The sequence below is a fragment of the Chanodichthys erythropterus genome, chromosome 24 (genome assembly GCF_024489055.1).
Source record: "Chanodichthys erythropterus isolate Z2021 chromosome 24, ASM2448905v1, whole genome shotgun sequence".
NCBI classification, from domain to species: domain Eukaryota; kingdom Metazoa; phylum Chordata; class Actinopteri; order Cypriniformes; family Xenocyprididae; genus Chanodichthys; species Chanodichthys erythropterus.
In genome coordinates this window covers 11180085-11203026 of record NC_090244.1, presented here as the reverse complement: position 1 = coordinate 11203026, position 22942 = coordinate 11180085, and the positions used below count along the sequence as shown (strand labels likewise).

At 36.9% G+C, this 22942-nt stretch overlaps 1 protein-coding gene across 1 annotated transcript; it reads left to right on the top strand.

Annotated features, from left to right (window-relative positions):
- The first annotated feature begins 148 nt into the window (after positions 1–148).
- mapk8ip1a (mitogen-activated protein kinase 8 interacting protein 1a) lies at positions 149–21057 on the top strand. The gene is made up of 11 exons (XM_067379738.1): positions 149–230; positions 4751–5176; positions 11216–11297; positions 13084–14079; positions 15428–15500; positions 15881–16050; positions 16142–16245; positions 16372–16488; positions 17853–17923; positions 20458–20556; positions 20835–21057. The coding sequence occupies exons 2-11, from the start codon at positions 4871–4873 to the stop codon at positions 20905–20907; spliced, it is 2091 nt and encodes a 696-aa protein (XP_067235839.1). The 5' UTR covers positions 149–230; positions 4751–4870; the 3' UTR covers positions 20908–21057.
- Positions 21058–22942: the final 1885 nt, after the last annotated feature.

Here is a 22942-nt window from a genome sequence, read left to right as displayed (position 1 = left end):
CTGAAGTTATCAGATCACCCGGCGAGCCGTGCCCTCACAGTGATTGTCTAGCTTTAGTCTCGTGGAGGAATGACGTAGTGTGTGTCACTGTGAATGTGGGTGTGCTGGCACTTTTCAGGTTAACTCATGACATCAGTCTGAATGAATACGAGGATGATGACCTGTCAGAAGTAACAGAAATCACAGATGAGAACGGAATCACTCTCAGCCACCTCGACCTCGACCCTAAAGTAAGTCTGTACCCTCAAATACAAAGTCTGTTTGCATATAAGCTGGCATTTTGGGGTAAACCATATACATTTTAATACCTTTTATTTATGTTATTTTAATTTTTTACTTTTATCTTTAATTTATGTTTTTTTTTGTAAGATATTTATATGTAATTTTCAAAATTTACATTTTAAATTTGTCATTTATTTACATTCTAATTCACATTAAAGTAAGGTTTAATATTTTTTGTTTTTATATGTATTTATATACATGTATTTTGTAGTGTCGGGTTTACTCTGGTTTTTGGGGGTGTGCCAAAGCACCACCTGTACATGCCTATAAAAGTTAATCAACATCTGCTCTGAGCCTGGAGCTAATCTCCATTGGGCTAATCCAGGTCTTACTACAAGACTAGTTCAGGAATAAAAAAAATGGCACTTAACTTCAGATTTGGGTTTGCATTAAGAAAAAATATTTGTACATGATATCACTGTAAATTAAATTTAACTGTTCAAAAGTAAGTTTAACGATATTTACTAGGGCTGGGTTGATTTTAATCGATTTTCATTTTGAGTAACCGATATCAATTCTTAAAGGGTTAGTTCACCCAAAAATGAAAATAATGTCATTTTTTACTCACCCTCATGTCATTCCACACCCGTAAGACCTTCGTTCATCTTCGGAACACAAATTAAGATATTTTTGTTGAAATCCGACGGCTCAGTGAGGCCAATATTTATATTATAAAGCGACAAGAATATTTTTGGTGCGGCAAAAAAACAAAATAACGACTTATATAGTGATGGCCGATTTCAAAACACCGCTTCATGAAGCTTCGGAGCATTATGAATCTTGTGTCGAATCAGCGGTTCGGAGCGCCAAAGTCACGTGATTTCAGCAGTGTGGCGGTTTGATACGCGATCCGAATCATGATTCGATACGCTGATTCATTATGCTCCGAAGCTTCATAAAGCAGTGTTTTGAAATCAGCCATCACTATATAAGTCGTTACTTTGTTTTTCGGCGCACCAAAAAATATACTTACGGGGAAAAAAACTAAACTGGCGCCACGTAAGTTGAATAGGGAGGGCGGAGGACATACAGTGTAAGCGCTTTGAAGAATGCGGAAAACGGAAGCACTTGCAAGGCGATAATTTGTGTTTATAAAGCATATACAGTTGTATTTTATTCGAACCGTCGTTTCACTAGATAAGACCCTTATTCCTCGTCTGGTATCGTTTAAAGCCCGTTTGAAGCTGCACTGAAACTGTAATTTTGACTTTCATCCTTCTGGAGGCCATTGAAGTCCACTATAAGGAGAAAAATCCTGGAATGTTTTCTTAAAAAAAACGTTATTTCTTTTCGACTGATGAAAGAATGACATAAACATCTTGTATAACATGGGGGTGAGTAAATTATCAGGAACATTTTATTTGAAAGTGAACTAAATCTTTTTCATTTTTGGGTGAACTAACCCCAAGTTAGTTTAAATCCCAAGAATCATAGTTTGCTGCTTTCAGTGGATGAATGAACAAAACTTTGTAGCCATGTCCATCCAATAAATTGCAATAAGCTTTGTGCTTTGTTGCTTTTGATATGAAACAAAGTTTTAGCTTTCAAATTTTATCCATTTTATTACAATATACAAACAATAAATGCCGTTTTGGCGCTCTTTTATGTGGAGTGACAGATCGCTACGCCTCAAATTCCTCGTGTGAATTAATCATCTCTTCCGCTTGACTACTAGTTTACAGCACGAAATAAACATGGATGAACAACAGAAGGTATGTTAAAAGATACTTACAACTTAACGAAATTGTATCATGTCTCATGTAATCACTAAATCGGTGTTTCAACCGCCGAAAGACGTCAATAAGGTCACCTAAAATGTAAGATTTACGTTGCCTCAGAAAAGCCATTGAATGTCCATGAACTCGTTAAATGAACTCAAGAGAGGAGCATTTTGATAAATATATGCACTATATTGTACATTAATTATAAACTGTTTTCCATTATTTAATGTAGCTGCCTATGTTTGAATAAATCCTTCATTTTTTTAATGACAGCCACCATTTAAATATTTAATTTAAATAATTTATTTTTTAAATGATCAGAAACATAGCCTATTGCCTTTAAAACGTTTTTATTATAACGTTATCATTATTTAAAAAAATCCTTTTGTAATTTAAATGCAAGTAGCCCATATAAATCAGTTAATATTGACCTAATATTATAGTAATTTATGACTACCAAATGAGGTTCTTTTTTTCTATATTTTCCCTTGAGAATATTTTTATGTACTACCTGATACACTACCCTAATTAATCAATATTGAATCAAATCAAAATCAGAACTGAATTTAATCGCAAGCTTGTGAATAGATATTGAATCCAATAGTGAAATTTCTGTCAGTATATAGCTGATGTAATTAAATGATTATCAAGTATTTTACATTTAAAGGATGAACATTCCATGTTTTATATGATCCAGACTACAAATATTGCCTTTTAAAAAAATATGAATTCAAAAATCTTTATTTACTCACCCTCATGTCGTACTAAAACTGTATTTGGAAAACAAAAGAAGACATTAGTTACCATTAGCTTTCAATATATAGAAAAGAGCAGTTTGGACATTCATCATAATATCTCCTTTTGTGTTTTTTATATATATATATATATAAACAGTCTTACAGGTTTGAAAAGACATGAGGGTGAGTAAATGATGACCAAAATTTACTTTTGTATAATCTACCCCTTCAATTTTTGTTGTTCCTTGTGATCCCCATGAATTAAACTTATTTAAAATCTCAAAGATCGTCTGTAACTAAAGAGTATGATTAGTGTTAGACAATAATAATCAGTTATCTTAATTCAAAAACAGTAGACGTCAACAGGCAGTCCCCACCACAAGTAAAACATTTATTTGTGGTTTATATCTCTCCACCCTAAAACCAAACAGTCACTTATCTTTCCATGAGAAACAGTCATACGGTCTTGAGCTGAATGAGGAGTCATTTGATGGTGCAGAGCTTGGCGAGCAGTTTACCCCAAAGCAAAAATAGATTTCTAGGTCATCCGCACAGCATTAGTTTCCATGTATTGCAGTCTGAATGTGTGTGGAAATTTCAGCATTCATATGAATATGAGTGTGTATAAGGTCACAAGAGTGTTCAGAGTCAATTAGTATAGCAGTCAATTAGCATTAGACATTAACACCAAGGGGAGATGTCAAAACCAGTCACATCTGACTGTTTATCATGGATATCATCATCTAACCACTTACACTTAAACAAAAGTCCCTCATTTATGGTTTCACTACCTTTTTTATGTGAAAATTAGCAATATAATATAAGTGTTTGTTCTAAGAATAGCTGTGTTTAAAAACAATAAGGCATTTTAGCCAGAGACTATTGAATAACACAAGACACGTCACTTGTATTGTTTTGAATGGGAGAAAGTGTAACACGCAATATGGCGGAATAAGTCCCGCCTTCTAAATAAGAGCCAATCACGACTGGTAAATCGACATTGTGTCACTGCAGCGGCCGTTAGAAGCTCCGGTTCCTATAGAAACAGTCAGACTAGCGCTTCCGTTATGAGGCACAAAAGACGCACATTTAGGACTGCGCGTTAGCTTGATCCAGCCTGAAAATACAGTTTTTTGTCATGATTTGAGCGTTTAGAAACAAAATTTATGTGACAATTGTTGTCAGATTTCATTGATGATTTCAAATATGAAATTTAATCGAAAGCTTGGCAAGCAGTTTTGGAGAATTTGATGTTTCCCCATTCAAAGAGATAGGAGCTGCACTTGAATGCCCGAGAGATGTTTCAAAGATGGCCGCTGAGTGAAATGACTTGTCTTAAAGAGACTTTGGTTTAGCGTACATGTTATAAATTCTCTCTGTCAAAGCCAGTCACATCTGACTATGTGATTTATCATGGAAATCATCATATAACCACTTAAACTTAAACAAAAATCACTTATTTATGATTGCACAAGCTTTTTTAATGCAATAATTAGCATCATGTCATTAATGTTAATGCTAAGGCTGCGTTTAAAGGCAGTTTAGCATGGTTGAACGTCAAAACCAATTACATCTGACCATGGATATCATCTAACCATTTAAACTTAAACAAAAAACCCTCATTTATGATTTCACAACCTTTTGTATGTGATAATTAGCATCATAACAAGTGTTTATACTCAGAAATGCTGTGTTTAAAGATAATACGATAGTTTAGCGTTATTGAACGTGTTATAAGTTCTCTGTCATAGCCGTTCACATCTGACCATGGCTATCATCATCTAATCACTTACACTTAAACAAAAAATCCCTCATTTATGATTTCACAACCTTTTTTATACAATAATTAGCATCATAACAAGTGTTTCTGCTGCGTTTAAAGGCAATAAGGCAGTTTAGCATAATTGAACATGTTATAAATTCTCTCTGTGTCATTTCTGGGTGTGTTTATTTTGCTTGTCGTGTGACACGCCTCATTGTTCTCTGGGATTGAATTAGCTTTCCTTACAGCAGCCAGGAAGGGAGCCACAGGCTGATGTCATCACCGCTCTCTGATTGGCCGGCTGCGTCTGACTGCAGCTCCTTTGCTCTTGCCTCTAAAGCTCTGCTGCCTGCTCTTCCCAGGATCACATGACCCAGCCGACCAATGGCACGCCGAGGAGCGGCTGGAGGAGGGGGGTGGCGGAGCTGCAGACGGAGATGCTTCACTTGGACCTGATTGATGCAGAGGGAGGAATCCAGGAAGAAGGGGAAGAAGAGGAGGACGAGAGGCGGCCGGTTGATGCCGTCGATGACAACCACAAGGAAGAGCAGGGCGCAGGGCCGCCTGTCACTCAGCCTCAGCTAAAGGATTTCATCCCTGCTGTCGCCATGGATACCTACCGGCCCAAGAGACCCACCACCCTGAATCTTTTCCCTCAAGTGCCAAGGACTCAGGTGAGATGGACCGTTTTGGCAGCGGCCTTTGGTCTGTAAGATGCTTGTGATTTACATCCGAGGCGGGATTAGAAATTGTTTTACAGTAAAAATGATGATTTCCATACTGGATCTCGAGCGGTAATGTCATCTCGAGCCATTCCCCTAGAGGGATGGGGTGTATTTTCAGTGTAAACGCATGTAGCGTTCGGTTTTCTTTGGTATTCCCGGCCGCTGATGCTGATGACGTTTCCTGTTTGTGAGCTCCCGCTCGGCCCACCTGCTATGAATCACTGCTGTCCGCCCTCCATGTGTAATGTAATCTGACAAGAAAGAGCGTGAGTGGATCATTACTGTTGACCTGTGAGGGTCAAACAGCAGGGGGCGGCACTTTAATAGGCCGTTTTGAACAAAATATTTCGAGGTGGGAGTAAAAACCCTGTTTTTTGGATGTCATATGTGGTGCTGTTTTTGAAAGTCTATAGTGTTCTGTGTAATTCATTTTAGACATTTTAGGGTTAGCTATTGTAGAACTTGTTGATCTATAGATATGGGGCAAGTTGTCTCAGTTTTTACTCCATTATTTCTTGGCTTCATAATAGATAGTAAACATTTTCCATCGTAATTGTCCAGGAAGCTTGTGTGACAACATGCCCCAATAGAAATGTAACATACAATGATCTGAAATTTGACCTGGGAACTTTAGCAAAAATATGATGATATCAGAATTTTTATTGTGAGAGCTATCCTCGATCTCCATTACATTTCCCAAGCACTAAAATTAAGTTTAAGAAATTAAACTCTTTTGGGAAAGAGTTTTTGTCTTAAAATTTTGGATAGTTCACCCAGAAATGAAAATTCTGTCATCATTTACTCACCCTCATGTTGTTCCAAACCTGTATGAGTTTCTTTCTTCTGTTGAACACAAAAGAACATATTTTGAAGAATGTCGGTAACCAAACAGTCGATGGACCCCATTGACTTCCATAGTATTTTTGTCCACACTAGGAAAGTCATTGGGGTCCATCAACTGTTTGTTACCCATATTCTTTTGTAGGAAGAAAAAAGAAATTAATACAGGTTTGGTACAACCTGAGGGTGAGTAAATGATGACTGAATTTTTATTTTTGGGTGAACTATCCCTTTAACATTAAATACTCAAATTTATTATATATAATAACATAATCACACTTTTAAACATCACCCTGTCATATCACAGAAATTATAAATGGAGTGTTATTTCTTTCTTACTATTGCACATAATCTTACCCAGTGTTGTTACTAAAAGTGAAACTATGAAAAATTGTTTTTGGAAATGGAAATAAAGCTGAAATAAAATTTAAAAAGAACCAAAATTACTAAACCAAATGTAAACAAAAAGCTAAATAGAAATATTTAAAAAGGAAAAATGAAAATATAAACGTAAAAATAAAAAATAAATAAAATAAAGTAAAAATAAATGTAAAATATGATACAAATTTCACAGACTGTTATCATTTCCACAGTTATTAACATCTCAAATCTAGAAAGTTTTTCATATTTTCATTTTTAAAAAATGTAATATTTATAACGCTTGTGTTTTCTGTCATCTCCTGTTCACCGCTGTAGAAGTTCACTCAACTAAGATGACTTCTGCTTCTGAGAATACCAGAAATGTGAAAAGCATCCATAGTATAGATAGATATAATGCTAAAATAACTCTGATCTAACCTCAGTTTTTAACGTAAATCATCAGCTGCCATCCTTTCTCTCTCTCATTTTTGAAGTGCATTGTGGGTAATGAGGCAGAGGGAACTAAATGATTTAAGTAATGGCCCAGCACTGCTATCTCCTGAAAAGACTTCCAATCCAGACTGTATTGACCTCAAATTGACCTTTTCATTTTTCTCTGTTACCGAATAGTGTTTGGTTATGCTGCTTGCTGTAATTTCTGACATTGTCCTCACCCTCATGTCAATCCAAGCTTCTTTCTTTTGTAGAACACAAAAGGAGATATTTTGCTGAGCGTTCCCGCTGCTCTTTTACATACATTGAAAATACTTTATTCCAGATCTTCTGAAGTCATCCAAAAACCTCAAGTCTCATTCTTGATTTAATATAGGTCAGTAATACATGTTTGGATTGACATGAGGGTGAGTAAACTAACCCGTTAACCTCCACTGAGCTAAAATGCACATTAAACACAATGCATTTTAGTCAGTTTAATATTGCATAACAATATTTACCAGTCCTCAATATTTAAATCACTGGATATATTGAAACTAATGTTTATTATTAGGAATTGCAAAAACCCACTTGTATGATATCTTATTATTTATAGTTTACATGAAAGTGTTGCTAGAATAATAAAACAGCCTTTTGCTTGAATGTTTGCGCACCCTGAATCATATCCAGGTCAGCAGATTGTTTTACGACTAGAGAAGATGGATGGTGGATGACTGTAAATGTGCTTCCCTGTCTTTAATCTCGTAATCTTGGCTTGTCGAATCTCTCCACGTCTGCAGCATTGGCACAGCCGCTGGGCTCAAAGGGCATTTGAGGAATTAGCAAAGAGCTTTTCCACAGAAAGTGCATAGAGTTATTGGGTAATGCAAGTAAAACGGTGAAAAAGTATGCTCTAAAAATATCTACATTGTGACAAAAGTATTTCAGCTAGCAAGCCAGAGGCCTGGATGTTGACTGAAACTCTTAGAATAGATGTGAAGTGCTATTGACAACCTATTACTTACTGTAATCTGACACGTTTCTGAGCGAAATGGGATATTCAACAATTAAAAATGTTGGAAAAGACTTGATTTTATCAAGAAATAACTGATTGAATAGTTGTTTCAGAGGCAGAGCAAAATTATTACATTTTAATAAAGGATTCTAAGGATAGGCTTAATGTTTTCTTTTTTGTTTTTTTTACTTAATTAATATCCATCAATGATTTGTCCACAATAACACCATGTGCATTAAGAAACTAAATTGGGACATTTTGAATCATATTGAATTTCAAGTTATTGACAAAAAGGAAAACGGTTTGTTTTATTTCAGTTTATCTCTTTGAATTTTGTAGAAAAGTATTAAAACATATACCGCCTTTTGACTATTTAAAGACTTTATCAAATAATTTTTTTTCCCTTTTGTTGACATGTTTATTATTGAAAACAGTGGTTCCTTTTCTAAAACAAAATAGCCAATGGCCTTTAGTTTATGTCACAGCTGTAAAACATGATTTGCTATTTGCATATGGTTTTAGGTGGAGAGACATTCTTGCTCTAGAAAGCATCTGATTGGACGAAACAATGTAGTGCAGGATGAGTCATCAATATTTCAGCTCCAAGACTGTGCACATGCAAAAATAAGAGAGAATCAACGAAATATTAATAACTGATTATGTTGTAGTCAATGTATGCTTTTTGTTTTTCTATGCTTTTTTTTTTTTTTTTTTTTTTTTTTTGCACAGTAAAATAAAACCTGTAGCTGTAGTTTGCCTTTTTTTGCTAAATAATTTTGTCAGTTAAGTTTAAACCAAGTTTAGTGTTTTGATCTTCCCTCACATTTAAAAAGCTTTAAAGGTGCCCAAGAATGCTTTTTTACAAGATGTAATATAAGTCTAAGGTGTCCCCTGAATGTGTCTGTGAAGTTTCAGCTCAAAATACCCCATAGATTTTTTTTAATTAATTTTTTTAACTGCCTATTTTGGGGCATCATTAACAATACACGGATTTACGCTGGGCGCCGCCCCTTTAAATCGCGTGCTCCCTGCCACACGAGCTCTCGACTATATTACAGCACATTTACAAAGTTCACACAGCTAATATAACCCTCAAATGGATCTTTACAAGATGTTCGTCATGCTTGCTGCATGCATGCTTCGAATTATGTGAGTAAAGTATTTATTTGGATGTTTACATTTGTTTCTGAATGAGTTTGAGGCTGTGCTCTGTCGCTAACGCTACACTGTTGGAGAGATTTATAAAGAATGAAGTTGTTTATGAATTATACAGACTGCACGTGTTTAAAAATGAAAATAGCGACGGCTCTCTTGTCTCCGTGAATACAGTAAGAAACGATGGTAACTTTAACCACATTTAACAGTACATTAGCAATATGCTAACGAAACATTTAGAAAGAGAGTTTACAAATATCACTAAAAATATCATGATATCATGGATCATGTCAGTTATTATTGCTCCATCTGCCATTTTTCGCTATTGTCCTTGCTTGCTTACCTAGTCTGATGATTCAGCTGTGCACATCCAGATGTTAATACTGGCTGCCCTTGTGTAATGCCTTGAACATGGGCTGGCATATGCAAATATTGGGGGCGTACATATTAATGATCCCGACTGTTACGTAACAGTCGGTGTTATGTTGATATTCGCCTGTTTTCCGGAGGTCTTTTAAACAAATGAGATTTATATAAGAAGGAGGAAACAATGGAGTTTGAGACTCACTGTATGTCTTTTCCATGTACTGAACTCTTGTTATTTAACTATGCCAAGATAAATTCAATTTTTTAATCTACCTTTAAAAATGTAAAATATCTTCCTCTTATTTTGATGGTTTAATAGAACTTGTAGAGTCATTAAAACAAATATCCCCTCTGGACACCTTACAATGTAATTAATTGCATGATGTGGCGATTAATAAATCTAATTAATCCCAATTTAATCGCACATCATTTTTGTCAGAGAAATTATCCCCAAAAGATAATTTGAAGTCATTATTGTGTAAAGCATCAAATAGACATTACAAAAAGTAACTTCAGAAAGAAATATTTTATTTGATTCAACATACACATTTTTACACATGAACTTTTGGATTATGAGGTTGAGTAATTGATGCCTGAATTTTCATTTTTGGGTGAACTATACCTTTAATGTTTTAATATTAATATGGGAATATGAAATTATTATTATTTAAAAAGGGCTATGGGACAAAAACAGCACTCGTGTGATATTGCACTAGTTACTTGTGTGATATTGCTTAACTCCTATGATCTAAATATGAGACAAAAACTCAAACAGGAGCATTTTTGCCCCCATATCTTTAATTTTAGGGATTTCTGACTGTGGAATGAGTTGTTGCCCTGCATCATATTCGTCATCAATCAACTGTATGAAATGTTACTGTATATGTCTGGGGCGGGGCAAGTGCGTTAATGCGTTAAAAATTCAACATGTTATTTTTTAGTGTAACTAATTAATCTCATAATCTAATCTAACTGCCAGTTCTTTGAGAGACATCTTTCTCAGATTTAAATGTCACATGCTTTATTTCCTATAGAGATAAAGATGACATAATTCTAGCCTGATATTAGTAGACTCACAGTAATAGATTGAGACAGGCTTTGATTATTAAACTAGAAAGCAATAAACTGTCAGGATAGAATTTCTCCCATCTGGTTTCTTTCCTGATACCGTTTTTAGAGTCACTGGATAAGAGCATCATTTCAGCCATCTGTGTCTTCCTCCTCCGTCATGAGCACTACTGTGTTCTTCCCCCACACTTACGCACACACTGACACTCTCTCACGCATGCCAATTCCTGCATCATCGATGGGCGCATTGCTATGGCAACATAGGAGTGTCGGTGTTAAAGGTGCATTATAGCAGCGAGGTCAGTTGGTGAGTCAGCGATAGGAATGAGCAGTAAATAATCTGTCAGGCTGCTCTTCCTGTAAATCTCTTGCTTTATGGATTGAAATACACTTTCTGTTTATGGTTTCACTATATGATAGAAAAGCACCTAAAATGTGGTGGAATGTTTGACATTTTACTTTTAATTTTTTTTTTTACGTAATAAAATTTTTTAATCTAATGCGTTCTTGTATATATTTTTAAATTGTTACATTTTAATATACTAATAATAAATGTTACATGTTTATTTGTTAATTTTAAGGTTCTGTAGAGAATACTGATTCATGGTAGTGTCCAAAAATGTTATAATTTTTATTGTTTATTTTGGTATATTTTTTGTAAGGGTTAATCTCACCAATATTGATTTGACCCTATAAGCACTTTGTATATTGAAAAATCTATTCCTCACTCTTTTTCTCTACTTTAATCACAGGACACAATAAATAACAATTCCTTTGGTGAGAAAGAGCGGAGGAAAGAAAAGAAAACCCATTCTTCATCACCACACATTAAGGGTGAGTAATGGCCACGCGTACCACAAAACTGAACACGTCTGATGAATTGCTGAGACTTAAATTTTCATTTTTCAAACTAATTTCTATGCCTTAGTGGAATTACTATGAGATGAAAGAAAGAAATGCAATATATGTAGCATTATTGTGGGTGTTTTTGTAGTATTTGCTTCAACGGAATGTAAATGTGTTTACATGCTGCAATTAACTTAATGGGATTTTCGTCAATCTACTTACCCAGAGAGTTCATCAGATGTCACTTGTGTCTGACTCTGCTAGCTAGAAGTATGAAAACAAAGGTTTGATCACTGTAAAGCTGATGTGTTTCAATTTTCCTGTCCCAGCATAATTCATCAAGGAGTGTAAATACTATGACTACCAGGCTATGTCCCAATTGTCATGATTTTACTATGTACTAAAATTGTATACTTATGATTTGGCATGTGTAAGCATTAGCACCTACTTAAAGTCAGCAGCCATCAAATGAAAATTCATAGTTTTCTAAATGCATGTTAAATGATCTTATTGTGACAATTCATCTGAGCATGTTTTATTTTATTTTTTATTTTTTGGAAGACCATAACTAGGTCTTGTAGTAAAACAACAAATTTCTCTCTGATGACGTATGATGGACTTCTTCCAATCATTTAGGCCCTGTTTCCACCTGGTATTAAGATGCGTTATGGTCGATCGGATCACAAGTGGACGACAGGTGTAAACGGGGTATAAAATGTTTTGAGCTTGTGCACTTTCGACCACTTCCAGAGGTTGTCGAAAACGCATTAGACTGGTTTGCTTTCATAGTGGAAACAGGCTCTAAAGACCGTCTACTCTCCACCTACTGACCTAATGCATAAACATTATGGGAGGCGCGCTAGCCAGGCAGGATTTAAACTTTGCTGAAGACGAAAAATGTACCAAGCACAATGTTCTCTCACAATTCCTGATTTCTAACACACACTCAACGCTTTCGGCGTGGTATTGCATCTATCAGAGCAAACATGAAAGCTGATCTTCTCCTTATGTTTTTCTGTCTTCTCTGGGTGCGTTCATATGTAAATTGTGTGAGCTTATTTTGCCCATTAGATTGAAAGATCTGAACAAAACCTTACATTTACCTGCTTATAGACCCTTCCCTCGAAGAAATCAGGACAGAAGTGGACAAAAGGGATGGATTAAAATACCAGGTGGAAACGGGTTTGTTTCTCTGCTGTCCACTTGTGATCGACCAAAACGCATCTTAATACCAGGTGGAAACAGGGCCATAGTCTGCTTAAACCCGCCCTTTCTTATAATCAACTGCAAGCTCGCATTCAGATCTGCCTCCATCCACTCAACAACCAATGAATTGAAGACCCGCTCTACATTTTTCCTTTTTGATAATCCGTTTCACTTAAATGTATGTCACAATATGTAAGAAAATATCTGTCGCTATTCATCTTGTCGTTTCATTCATTGTTTCTTTACTTCTAGGATCGTACATTTACAAATTGTGACATCGTGGAAATATCATGGTGCATTTCTTCAGTTGACAAAATTGCACACTTCACTTTAAAAAATAACAGCAATGGCATTGAAATTGTAAAGACTACACTAAATGGAAAAATAGTCCTTCTTTTCTTTCTATACTGGTTGAAAAACCATCAGGATTCATTACTTCCTGTGCTGAGTGAAATGTAGCATTTTGTGTTTATGAGGCATTAACTGACATTTTTACATAATCCTCTTCAAATGTTTTCCTCCATTAGGCTTATTGCCTAATTTATAATCTTCTGTGTGTGTGAAACAGGAGATCCGGCGGCCAAACCTGAGCAGGTTAGCCAGACCGATGGGGACAAAGTTCAGGCCAGGGCTGACACCAAACCACGAGGCCCTGCCTCCTCTACGAATAAATCCTCAGCCTTTCGCAGCAAGCAGCAGGACAAGTTATCAGAGTCTTTGAACAACCCCAAAGTGGTGGAGCCCCTCACACAGACAGTCATGAGGGAAAAATCCACGGAAGTGACCCTCATAGAGGGTGTCCTTGACATCCCGATCATTTGCAAGGAAAAAGCCCGGTATCACACCGTCAATGGCTATCGGGAACAAGTGCAGTATCCTGTGGAGAATGAAGGTACGTGTGACCAGTCGGTCGACAAAAACAAGGACTATCGCATTTCGGAAGGAAGCGCCACAGAGGAGATCCACCTCACGCCGGTTAACGGTGAACAGGAGCGACCGTTTCTGTCCCAGAGCAGTGACAGCAATCGCATGTCCATTAGTTCAGACACGGAGCTTCCTCCCCTTCACTACTACCCATCGGCGGGTTGTCCAAACCCTTCCATTAGCGAGGAGGATGAGGTGTACCCACCCACACCCCCATGCCGGACTGTCAGCCTCAGTGACCCGGGGGATGCTAGTCAGCGGACTGAAACCCGGAAGCCCAAAGTGGCAAAGGAGGACACCTTAAAGACGGTGGCGGTCAGCACGGATGCTTCGGGACTGACATATGACTCGGTTAAGTACACCCTGGTGGTGGATGAGCATGCTAAGCTCGAGCTAGTGAGCATCAAGGATTGCTACAAAGGTTACGAAAGTGACAGTGACAATACAGTCTACGAGTCTGCCATCGACGATGATGATGAGGATCAGGAAGTGGACGATGAGGAGGAAGAGTCTGGAGCCAGGAGCATGAGGAGAGATACTTCCTGTTTGTCTGCGGACTCCACCACAGACACAACCTCAGACGTGCCCCGTTCCCGCAAGTTCATGAACGTCTTTCTGAATGGACGGTCACGTTTCTCTGGTGAGTAGTATGGGCTTAGAAAGTAGTTTGGAAATTATAAAATTATAAAGGGGTGGTTGATTATGATTTCACTTTTTTAACTTTAGTTAGTGTGTAATGTTGCTGTTAGAGCATGAAGGACATCTGCAAAGTTATGATGCTCAAACTACAACAAGCTTCTTCCCGGGTTGGTGACATCACTAACCCTAAAATTTACATAAACCCTGCCCCCAAGAATACGCAACAAAGGGGGTGAGGCCATGTTGGGCTGCTTTAGAGAAGAGGAAGAGTGGTTGTAGTAGAGTGTTGTTGCCATGCCGTCAATTTACGCTGGACTGCTTCACAAACAAGGGTCAATTCAATTCTGGATTTGCACAAAAGATTAACATGACGGCAAATGCTAGTCGATGAGTTGAATCAACTTCACAGCAACTACATACATTTATCCACTAACCGTTCAGTGTCTTACTCCGGTTTGAACAATGTAAGGCTGAACACTGTTACTGACAATCCTCATTTTGGCTGCGTGAGATTGTTCTGCTTTGTTGTTGTTGAGCAAACGAAGCGCGAGCTGTTAAAGCTCCGCCCTCTTCTGAAAAGTTGGCCGGCAGCAGCAGCTCATTTGCATTTAAAGGGACACACACAAAAACATTGTTAAAAAGCGTGTTTTTGCTCGCACCCAAATTATCTGTGGGGTATTTTGAGCTGAAACTTCACAGACACATTCTGGGGACACCAGAGACTTGGGCTGCTGGTGTATTTTGACTTCTTTTGACTCTGAAACACTTGCATTGTCCACAATGCCAAGTTTATGAGTTTATTTTTGGCTTTGGCTTAGTGCATGTTACAATAAATTGGAAAAAAAAAAAAATGTGTTACCAACAGAAAGTATCTAAAATCAATTTAAAGTTGTGTAGTAAAAGCTCTAAAGAACATGTGCTCCCAGTAGATGACTGCTTTATGTCATAACCTGTCCTGTACGAGGGTTGAACATGCTACATGATTCAGAGAGAATAAATGGCTCTTACATTTATAAAAATTAGCTCTTCATGTGAAGCTAAACATCCATTAACAGTCTACGTGCAGAGGTTTCACCAAACAAATGCAAGTGTGGCGTAAAAAATCCCAGAAAGAATGGAAAAGGTCCAAGGGTTGAACCTTGTTGCACCCCTTCCGTAATACTCCCCATGTAACTGCCAAGGCCTCGAAAGAACTGCAAAGATTTTCCTCATTAACGGGTTTGCTAATATCAGACTCGCCTTTGACCAGCCAGGATCAAGGCAATGAAATTCAGCAAGCGCAACCTGCCGAAATATCTCTTTCCCTTGTTGTTCTAGTTGTGACAATGAATGCTTGTTCTCCCACTTAGGGGCTGAGTTTGGATTCTTCTCCTGTGTTATTAATGGAGAGGAAAGAGAACAGAGCCACAGAGCAGTGTTCAGGTAAAGATTCAATTAAAGTGACACTGAAACTTATCCTGACCATATTTCATATTAGAAAGACCATATTAGAAATTTTGATGCCTTTTTTAAACCCTACTTTGAGGACCATTATTTTGTCATGAAATGCAAAGTAATTGTACTACAAATAGGTTTATTCTTTTGATCTGTAATGAAATTCACCCACACACCAACTACAGCAAAACAAGATGACGCCACAAAAAACATAACAAGTAATGGGATGTATCTATCTATGCAAATATATATTTTGTTCAAAGTCACACTCTACTCATGTATGGTACCTTAAACTACTTTTTTGGAGATCACCCAATCATACCACCTGACATTTCACCTGAGCATTCCTAATTTTGGCTTGTTTACAGGTTTATCCCTCGCCACGATGATGAGTTGGATTTGGAGGCAGATGACCCCTTACTGGTCGAGGTGCAGGCCGAGGATCTTTGGTGCGAGGGCTACAACATGCGCACTGGATCCAGAGGCATCTTTCCTGCATTCTACGCCGTCAAGGTGACAAAGGATGAACTGGTTAAAGGTAAACCTTTGCTTTTCTATGGCATTTTGAGTATTTGAGCTTTTGTATATTGTGTAATAATGTCCTCCACCGTTCACTGTGATTTATTCAGAGGTCAAAGGTGACTGGATGGACAAATTCTGGGTGAAATTCCTTGGTTCTGTTCAAGTGCCGTATCACAAAGGGAACGATGTGCTTTGTGCCGCCATGCAGAAGGTAAACTAATTCATTTCTGTATTATAATTCTGCCTTGGATTTCCATATATTTACATAATAACTACAAGGACATGTTGTTGTTCATATGTAATCTGATGTTCATACGCAATCTGATTATGTCAACAGATAGCATCAAACAGAAGAACAACAATGCAGTTCAGCCCCCCTTCACCTTGTATTCTGGAAATCAACACAAGAGGAGTAAAAATCATTGTTCAGGATGACTGTCGGACTTCTGGAAGGGTTTGTATACCTCAATATTTTTCCTAAAAATTACTCGCCAAGCATATGGTAATTCCTAACATGTATTACCTTTTTATTAATATGTTAATTAATATGTTCTGTTATTCTTTATGGAAGTAGTTCAATAAAGGATTAAAGGGTTAGTTCACACAAAAATGAAAATTCTGTCATTAATTACTCGCCCTCATGCCATTCCACACCCATAAGACCTTCGTTAATCTTCGGAACACAAATTAAGATATTTTAGTTGAAATCCGATGGCTCCGTGAGGCCTCCATAGGGAGCAATGACACTTCCTCTCTCAAGATCCATAAAGGTACTAAAAACATATTTAAATCAGTTCATGTGAGTACAATGGTTCAATATTAATATTATAAAGCATCGAGAATATTTTTGGAGCGTGAAAAACAAAATAAAATAATGACTTATTTAGTGATGGCCGATTTCAAAACACTGCTTCAGGAAGCTTCGGAGCACAAATGAATCAGTGTATCGAATCATCTGTTCGGAGCGCCAAAGTCATGTGATTTCAGCCGTTGGCAGTTTGACACGCGATCTGAATCATGATTCGACACGCTGATTTATTTATGCTCCGATGCTTCCTGAAGCAGTGTTTTGAAATCAGCCATCACTAAATAAGTCGTTATTTTGTTTTTTTTTGGCACTCCAAAAATATTCTTGTCGCTTTATAATATTAATATTGAACCACTGTACTCACATGAACTGATTTAAATATGTTTTTAATACCTTTATGGATCTTGAGAGAGAAAGTGTCATTGCTTCCTATGGAGGCCTCACGGAGCCATCGGATTTCAACTAAAATATCTTAATTTGTGTTCTGAAGATTAACGAAGGTCTTACGGGTGTGGAACGGCATGAGGGTGAGTAATAAATGACAGAATTTTCATTTTTGGGTGAACTAACCCTTTAAGGGGGTCAATTTAATTTAATATTTTAAGTATTTTATATTTTGAAATCTTTAAATATTATGATATTGAAACATTCTGATTCTAATTTCTATCATTTCATCAATGGATTCTTGCCATGGAGGCGGCGTCTTAGTGTGACTAGATGTTGCCACCAAAAGGCTCTTCCACTCAATTGCACTGTGTGACGCAACATTTACGGCTCCACAGTTACGCAATGAAGCGTCTTAAGAATGCGGGGGGGGGTTCTCGCCCCCTAAGCCCCTCTGAGTGAATTTGTGAGCGCGCTCAGTGATGTTAATCGCAGGTTTCAGGAGTTTAGTACACATACTGAGACGACCTCACACTGCAGTGACATCAAGCTGTGCTGCTTACACTAATGTGTCCCAATCTCTGCTGCTGATTAGACCACTCAGTCTTTCTTTCCATATTTTACAGGGTGAAAAGTGCTTTCACTTTTTTCAATTGAAAAACATCTCCTTCTGTGGATGCCATCCAAAGAATAAAAAGTGAGTTTGAACAAATATATGTTTTTTTCTCATCATGCTTTTATTAGATCCTTTCTGTCCAGTATGACTAGATATATGACCCTCGACCACAAAACCAGTCATAAGGGTCAATTTTTTTGAAAATGAGATTTATACATCATCTGAAATCTGAATAAATAAGCTTTCAATTGATTTATGGTTTGTTAGGATAGGACAATATTTGGCTGATACAACTATTTGAAAATCTGGAATCTGAGGGTGCAAGAAAATCAAAATATTGAAAAAATCACCTTTAAAGGGATAGTTCACCCAAAAATGAAAATTTGATGTTTATCTGCTTACCCCCAGTGCATCCAAGATGTAGAGGACTTTTTTTCTTCAGTCGAACGCAAATTATGATTTTTAACTGCAACCGCTGCCGTCTGTCAGTCAATCAATAGCAGTGATTGGGAACTTGAACAATAAGAGTCGAAAAAACTTCCATAGACAAATCCAAATTAAACCCTGCGGCTCGTGACGGCACATTGATGTCCTAAGACACGAAACGATCGGTTTGTGCGAGAAACTGAACAGTATTTATATAATTTTTTACCTCTAATACACCACTATGTCCAACTTCGTTCAGCTTCCGGCTAGTAAGGTCTGATCGCGCTCTGACAACGGAAGTGATGTCTCGCGCTTATTGAAGTATATGGGCGAGACATCACTTCCGTCTTCACAACGCGTTTTTTGACCTCACTAGCAGGAAGCTGAACGAAGTTGGACATAGTGGTGTATTAGAGGTAAAAATTATATAAATAATGTTCGGTTTCTCGCACAAACCGATCGTTTCATGTCTTAGGACATCAATGTGTCGTCACGAGCCGCAGGTTTTAATTTTGATTTGTCTAAGCAAGTTTTATTTACTGTTATAGTTGAAGTTCCCATCTACTGCTATTATTTGACTGACAGACGGCAGCTGTTGCAGTTAAAAATCATAATTTGCGTTCGACTGAAGAAAAAAAGTCCTCTACATCTTGGATGCACTGGGGGTAAGCAGATAAACATCAAATTTTCATTTTTGGGTGAACTATCCCTTTAAAGTTGTCCAAATGAAGTCCTTAGCAATGCATATCCACTCACAAAAATACATTTTTGATATATTTACAGTAGGAAATTTACAAAATATCTTCATGGAACATGATCTTTACTAAATATCCTAATGATTTTTGCCATAAAAGAAAAATCGATCATTCTAAACCAATCAATGTATTGTTGGCTATTGCTACAAATATACCCGTGCGACTTATGACTGGTTTTGTGGTCCAGGGTCACATATTAAGTGAAAATAAGGGTAAATTAGGGCTTAAATAAATTAATATAAGTTATATAAAAAATATTATTTAATTGATTTATTTATAAAATAATTTTGGCATTTTTTTCTCAAGAATTCTCTTACGCTCACTAAGGCTGAATTTGTCTGATCAAAACAGTAATATTCTAAAACATTATTACAATTTAAAACAACTATTTTCTATTTTAATATATTTTAAAATATAATATATACAAAGCTGAATTCTCAGCATCATTACTCCAGTCTTCAGTGTCACACGATCCTTCAGAAATCATTCGAATATGATGATTTGCTGCTCAATAAACATTATCACTGTTGTAAACAGTTCTGCTGCTTCATATTTTTTGAGATACATTTTTTCATAACTATTGATGAATATAAAGTTCAAAAGAACAGCATTTATTTGAAATAGAAATCTTTTGTAATCTTATAAATGTCTTTACTGTCACTATTGATCAATTTAAAGGGTTAGTTCACCCAAAAATGAAAATTCTGTCATTAATTAATTACTTACCATGTCGTTCCAAACCCGAAAGACCTTCGTTCATCTTCAGAACACAAATTAAGATATTTTTGATGAAATCCGAGAGGTATAGGACTTGTCCATAGCAATATGATCACCACTTTCAAGGTCCAGAAAGGTACTAAAGACATTGTTAAAACAGTCGATGAGACTGCAGTGGTTCAACCTTAACGTTATGAAGCGAGGAGAATACTTTTTGTTATTTTTGTTTTGTTTTGGTGCACAAAAAGTATTCTCCTCACTTCATAACATTAAGGTTGAACCACTGCAGTCACATCGACTGTTTTAACAATGTCTTTAGTACCTTTCTGGACCGGTTAAACTGCTGTCTATGAGTCATAAACCGTTCATCAAAATATCTTAATTTGTGTTCCGATGATGAACGAAGGTCTTACAGGTGTGGAACAACATGAGGGTGAGTAATAAATGACAGAATTTTAATTTTTGGGTGAACTAACACTTTAATCCATCCTTAAAAGTATTATTTTTTTTCAAAATGTGAATGGTAGTTTAGATGCAGAGACTAATATGAGATTCTTAATCTGGGACTGAGAGCTTGTGGTCACTTATATAAAGCTGTACACACAATAACCACATTTTAATCTAGCTACACCGCCCCCTATAGGAAAACAAGAAAACATACAACAATGACATTAGAGTCACATACTTGACAGTAAATACTCTGTGCGTTTCTTTCAGGTATTTTGGACTAATAACAAAACATCCAGCATACCAGAGATTCGCTTGTCACGTGTTCTTCTCAGAAGATACATCCACAAAAATGGCTGAATCTGTAGGGTGAGTTTTCCAGTTACTTCAAGACCTCTTTAACACTGTTTACTTTCTCGATTTGAATGCGGGTTGATGGCTTTGATAAAAGCATACACCACCGATTAACAACCTTGTAGCTTTACGTATGTATTTAATGGTTTATAAGTCAGTTCTCCAATGGAGCACTTTGTGTTTGAGTTAGTCTCTGTTCCTGAATAATTTTTTGAAAGCATAAATAATAATAAAAAAAAAATCATTGTTGATAAATATGTATGTAAATAAAGAGTTTTTCTTTGTTTTAACAGGAAAGCTTTTCAGCATTTCTACAAAGAACATATGGAATATTCCTGTCCGACAGAAGACATCTTCCTCGAATGACCTTCAGTCTATTTGTATTTTTGCATTATCACATACTATATGAGGTGTCGCATGATGGTGGTTTTGATCCTCTTTGTAACGTGTCATGTTGATGATATAATGTTGATGTCTATTTTAGACAAATGTTAAAATCGAAACAGATATCGACCACAGCGCAACTACTTTCACCTCGTACATCTCGAGTATTACTGACTGGTGTAAAGCCTTACGAAGTTTAATAACAAAAAAAAAATGTTCGATGTAACTTGTAAAAATCATTTCTGTGCGAGGTTTGCTTTCATTTGAATTCATTCGAAGCACAATGTTTGATGCGTTAATGATGGATGAAACAACACAAGACAGAAAAGAGATCTTAAAGCTATACCGGATCCAAGATCTGTATTTCAAAGTTTTGATCAGAAACCAAAGCTTTACTGGGGCACGTCCTTCTTCACTCAAAATGGATGTGAAGCATGTAATTAAATTCAGCCCAGTTTGTCCATCTGGTGTCCGTGACCTTCTTTGCACCACAGGTTAAGGCCACTTTCCAACGTTTACTGCGTCATTTTGAAAGGGTGGTTAGCAACGATTTAAACCCAAGGTTACGAATCCCTGATCCAAAGCATTAAAGTGCAGTCACATTTATCGTTGTTTAGCGAATTTTCCTAGTTGAAATCCAGTCATTTCAATAGGAATCCATTCACACAGAGTGGGCGAACGCAAAAAAACGCTAAACAGGCCAGTGGAATGAAAAAATGCAAGGTCTAGAGTACGCAAAAGATGCGAACATAATGGTCAAACGCGATCATAGGGGATGGTTCACACAGAACGTGTATTTGCTGTTAAAAACGCAAGATGCAGGTCAGTGGAACAAAAAAAGCGCGAGGTCTAGAGACGCATTTTTTAAAAAGCTTTAACTTGAGCGGCATGTTTTCAGAATGCCATGCCTACACCAGACGTCACTGGCAACCCATTATAATCAGTGATGCTGTCTACACTGGATGCGGCGCGATGCATCATGAAAAATTCTATTTCCCCGTTCTATTTCTGATGTACTCTCGCGCTACTTCTGATATGAACGACAAATGGATTTGCAATGGTTACTTCGTTGCATCCAGAAAAAACGGTGGCATCCGGTGTAGACATGTGCAAGACGCAAGCGCAATGGTTAAAGACATCTATCTAGCACGTTTACATTGAAAAACAATGGTAAAGTAGCGCAGTGGAACGGAAAAACGCAACGGACCCTAGCGTGTTTACATACAACACGTTTATCTATTCCATTCCATTCCACATTTTTCCATTTTCCATTCCACTGCGCTACTTTTCTATTGTTTTCCTGTGTGTACCTGGGTTCTATGTTAAATCGGGTACGTGCTGCTGTTTATCCGCACTCTACCAAGTCTCACAAATACAATATAGCATCCATGCTTACTTCTGTGAATGTTTTTTTTTTTTGGTTCTCGTATTCAATGTTTATGTGTGCTTATATTCCCATATGTTGCTCTGTTAAACAGAGCGTAGTCTGGGCCTATTTGCATTCTGGTTCAATCTCAGAATCCCTGACGTATGTAGCTGTGAAAACCAAATACTTTTATTTTCCTTTTACATTCTATATTAGATATCTTATTTATAAATATAACGAAATGGAAAGATCTTAAAGTATATATTATTCTGGCACCTAAAATATATGTATTGGGAGGATGCAACACTGTCATAATGACAAAAAGGCCTGTATAAATGGTGCTTGAGGAATACTGCTGCCTGGTAGTGAAAAGATTGTGCTTGCTCATTTTTCTCCTGATGCAGGTTTCAAAGCCAAGGCCTAAAATGGACCCATGATCTTCACCAGTACTTTCAAAATGGCACATCCTCACAGCATGCGCTTACTTAATATGCAATATTCACAAAATGTGCAGTCTTAATTGAATAATCTGCAGACCAAATGGTGTTCTGTAGAACAGTTTGTCTCACTGTGCGTGAAGATATTTTGCTTGGTACGGCCATTTTGAAAGGTGGTATTCAGTTGTTAGGACCATCTGTGTCTGCAAAAAAA

Coding starts and splice junctions, on each gene's coding strand:
- mapk8ip1a (XM_067379738.1), top strand. CDS start 4,871: ATGACCCAGCCGACCAATGGCACGCCGAGGAGCGGCTGGAGGAGGGGG. Junction 11,298..13,083: donor TTCATCACCACACATTAAGG/GTGAGTAATGGC, acceptor TGTGTGAAACAG/GAGATCCGGCGGCCAAACCT. Junction 16,051..16,141: donor AAAGGATGAACTGGTTAAAG/GTAAACCTTTGC, acceptor TGATTTATTCAG/AGGTCAAAGGTGACTGGATG.